Genomic DNA, 3,913 nt, shown 5'->3' on the forward strand with positions numbered 1-3,913 from the left:
GCACTTTGGGAGCCAGAATAGTTCTCAATTTCATAGAAAAATAGAGCTAAAAGAGATCTTAACTGTCTGTTGAATTAAATTAGAGATCATCTATTCCAACATCATGGTACCTCCTCTCCCCCTGGGATTCTGGTGCTGATCTACCTTGGCCTTCATAGCCAGAAGTGGAGTGCTATCCCTATATCCAGACCAGATATATCTGGGCTTCCAAGTTTTCCACAGGGCTTGAATACTAAGTGTTTTCACATTAGTGGAAAGGTGAGAAAGTAGGGAAAGTGGCCAGCACTTGGCCTCAGGGCGTTTGGACTCTGCCCTCTCCAGACCCTCTGTTTCTACTTCCCCTGACTTTACTACTTACTAGTTACGTGATTCAGGCAAGTCACAGTCATTCTGAGCCTTAGTTTTTTCAGCTGTAAAATGGGGATAATAATATTTCTGGAGTCCTTCATAGGGTTGTTGTGAAGACTGAATAACTGAATGAGTTGTAAACCTTAGATGAATGTGAACCACATCAATATGCTTCCAAAAAGCTCCAGTTTCATCCAGGTGGCTACTTCTTCCACTGACCTAGAGATCACAATGTACTAACTCATGTAACCTTAAGTGAATCACTTTAACTTCTTTGAGCCTTGGGCTCCTCATTTGTAAAATGAGAGTTTGGACCAGGTAATTATCCCAAGTCCTCTCCTCTTCTTTTTTTTTTTTTTAAATTAATTTATTTTGATTTATCAACAACTCCTCTCCTCTTCTTGATCTTATGCAAGCACTCCATGACTTAGTGGGTGTCTTATGAGTTACTGTGGCTAAAAACTAGTCCTATTCCCTGGGTGTCTGGTAGTGGGCTTCACTGGGCTTAGGTAGGTGCAAGGCTCGCTGGATAGTAGATGCTAGACAGGGGTGGGGAACTTGTGGCCTCGAGGTCACATGTGGCCCTCTAGATTCTCAAGTGTGGCCCTTTGAGCCCTACCCCTGAGTTAGACTATTGCTGGACCCACTCTCTTCGTTTTTCCTATGTGGCTGGACCTACCAGAGCTCATAAACTTCTGGCATGGTCTTTGAGACTCCCCACTAGGATGAAGCCTGGAAAGTAGACTTTATATTATTCTTTTGTTTTGTGTTGTTTTGTTTTTAGGCAATTGGGGTTAAGTGACTTGCCCAGGGTCACACATTTAGTGTCAAGTGTTTGGTCTGAGGCTGGATTTGAACTCAGATCCTCCTGACTTCAGGGCCGGTGCTCCATCCATTGCACCACCTCGCTGCCCCCTAACTTTATATTACTCTTAAGGGACAGGGTGGGTGGATAAGAGTACTGGGCTTGGGATCAAGAAGGCCTGGGTTCAGACACCATCCCTGCTGCTTACTACTAGCTCTGTGCTCTTACACAAATGGGATCTTTAAGCCCACTTTAAAGTCCCTGGGCTTCAGAGATACTCCCTGGAGTTTCTGTACCAAGTCATGGACTAGGTCCAACCTGTTTGCCTTAGTGGGCATAGCTCCCAGGGAAGAATAACTTCAAATAACTTCATGAATTTGCATATCTTCTCATGATGCCAGAAGCAGAACGGACAGGGAGTACAAACATCAGCATTTATTGAGGAGGAAATGAACCTGAAGAATCCCCCCCCCCAAAGCTGTGTTGCAGGGTCCTAGGAGAGCAATGGGGGCAGAATTGAGGGGCCAGTGAGTAAGACCATCTATTCCCCAAGGCAAGAGACCCCAGGAGGCCAGTGAAGTCCCGCCATTCCTGGAGTTGAGGAAGCTCTGAAACATCAGGTCACCTAGTTCACCTGGGTTTCTAGAACTGAAAGAGATATTTAGTTACACAGGGTAGGAAGAGTTGGGTGGGGGAGGGTCAACTTTGAGGTTTTGCTGTTCCACCCCTAGGGTTCAGAAGACAAGTATCCTCCTCAACTGTTTTTTCCCATTCCATTCAAAAACCTTTCATGGATGTTTCTTTAGTACGAGATTGAACTCAAACTCCTTTAGCCTAGCATTTGAGGCCCTTTACACCCTGGCTTCAAGCCACTTATCCCTCCCCTCCCCCTTACCTCTCACTTCTCCCCTATAGAAGCTTCCTGCTCCTGCCTGCCTGGTCTCCTCATTGTCCCCTAGGCACACTGAGCACATTCCCATCTAGGCCCTTGGAATATCTTCTCCTATTCTCTTTTCTCATCTAAGTTTTGCTGATTCTGTAAGGCCCACCTCTTCCAAGAAGCCTTTCCTGACCATCCCAGCACACAGGGATCTCTCCTCCCTGTATAGATCCCTGACTATACTTTTCCCAGGGCACTTAACATAGACTGATTGGGGTTGTTATCTCTCTTGTTTTGTCTCTTTGTAGAGACTGGGGGCTCCCAGAAGGCACTGAGTTTACCTCCTCTTCAGCATCCCTCCCAAATTGCACAAAACCCAACACATGGTAGGAACTTAGTAAATGAATCTAGGGACATGAAGGCTAAGCTCACCTGGAAGTATTTCGGGGATTGGAGTCTCCGTAAAGTTTTGAGCAGCAGGCTCCCCCTCAGGAGTCTGGGTGGAGTTTTGAGTTAGGATAGGGGCCACACAGACCTGGCCACAGTCAGACTTGCAGCATTTCTCTCCATGTGGACAGTTCTCATCAGTTTTGCAGCCCATTATGCAATGGCTCTGGAGGACAAGTGGACAATGGCCGACCCGTCCTATGTGGAGAGAAGCGAGGGGAAGAGGAGCAGGTCACCAGCCATACCTTCCTAAGCTCCTACCTGGCACCCAGAGTCTTCTTCAGAGGCATAATTCAGACTAACTACTGACTCTAGATCATGGCAACTGAAGTCAGAGGGGTTTAGAACTTGAAGGCCCCTAAGGACTCATCTTCTAGAATGTAAGAAGCAGCATGTTGGGGGTACAAAGACCCTTGGTTTGGGAGTCAGGAGGCCTTGGTTTGGATCACTCTGTGATTTGGAACCTCAACTGTTTCTTCATCTGTAGAACAAGAGGTTTGGCTAGATGACTTCTAAGATCTTTTCTGGTCTCATCATGCTATATGACTTTCCTGAGTTCCCTCATAATTTTAGAGATGAGGAAAATGAGGCCCAGTGAGTTCCAAGGTGATACATTAGTGGTTAAAGTTAGTAGTGCGTGAACCCAGGGTTCTGCATGCCCAGTCCAATAGCCTTTTGTTACACTAACTTCCCTTCTTGGCCCATGTGATACCAAGATGAGTCCCTGGCCCATCAAGGGGCTGAGCTCTCCAGGCAGATTGAAGCTATCTAGGGGTGGGGATGAGGGCATAAATTCCTGTCCCTTTGTATCCCAAGTACCACCTCTGAGAATGGGCTCTATGCAGTCTTTGATGATTAGACTCTGGAAGTGCCACCTTACCTCCTTCAATGTTTCCCTGGCACATGTGCCCACAGCCTGTGCTGCAGCATTTCTGGCCATGAGGGCAGGAATTGTCTCCATGGCATAGCTCTTTGCATGGAAGGAGATCCTTAGGGCATAGGCCTGGTTTCTCTGCAAGAGAATCTTGGAAGGTCATAAGTAAGAAGGAACAATGTCAGGGTTAAAGGGCGTATAATACCCATAATATAAGAGATGGAAAGGATCTTCTGAGTCATTTAGTTTAACCTTATTTTGTAGCCCAGAGAAAGGAAACTAACTGGCCCAAGGTTACACTGATACTTAGTGGTGGAGACAGAGCCTTTCAAACCAGGATTTTTTTTCCATTACCCTAGTATGTGAGCTGGGAACTTACTGGCTACACCATTCCATGTTTAGGCCTGGGCTTCTTCCAGGAAGCCCTGCCGGCTAGGAGGTCTTAGAACCCCTTCCCCTGCTCTCTCCTTCACTACTCCCTACATAGCCCTGCCTCTAAGTACCTCCTCCAATGTTCTCATCATGATTCCTGACTTCTTGGTTTCTGGCTTTGGGGGGG

General features: G+C 46.7%; 1 protein-coding gene across 1 annotated transcript in view; it reads right to left on the minus strand.

Moving 5' to 3' along the window:
* Positions 1-1,668: 1,668 nt before the first annotated feature.
* Positions 1,669-3,913, minus strand: part of WFDC3 (WAP four-disulfide core domain 3) — a 38,576-nt gene continuing 36,331 nt past the window's right edge. The window contains exons 2-4 of the mRNA XM_027869664.1: positions 3,361-3,504; positions 2,466-2,678; positions 1,669-1,801 (exon numbers count right to left, since the gene is read on the minus strand). Of these exons, the coding sequence (XP_027725465.1) occupies positions 1,779-1,801; positions 2,466-2,678; positions 3,361-3,504 (380 nt within the window). The 3' untranslated portion in view covers positions 1,669-1,778. The remainder of the gene's footprint in view (positions 1,802-2,465; positions 2,679-3,360; positions 3,505-3,913) is intronic.

Source organism: Vombatus ursinus, unplaced genomic scaffold, assembly GCF_900497805.2.
Source record: "Vombatus ursinus unplaced genomic scaffold, bare-nosed wombat genome assembly UNPS02014793.1, whole genome shotgun sequence".
In the NCBI taxonomy this organism is placed as follows: Eukaryota; Metazoa; Chordata; class Mammalia; order Diprotodontia; family Vombatidae; genus Vombatus; species Vombatus ursinus.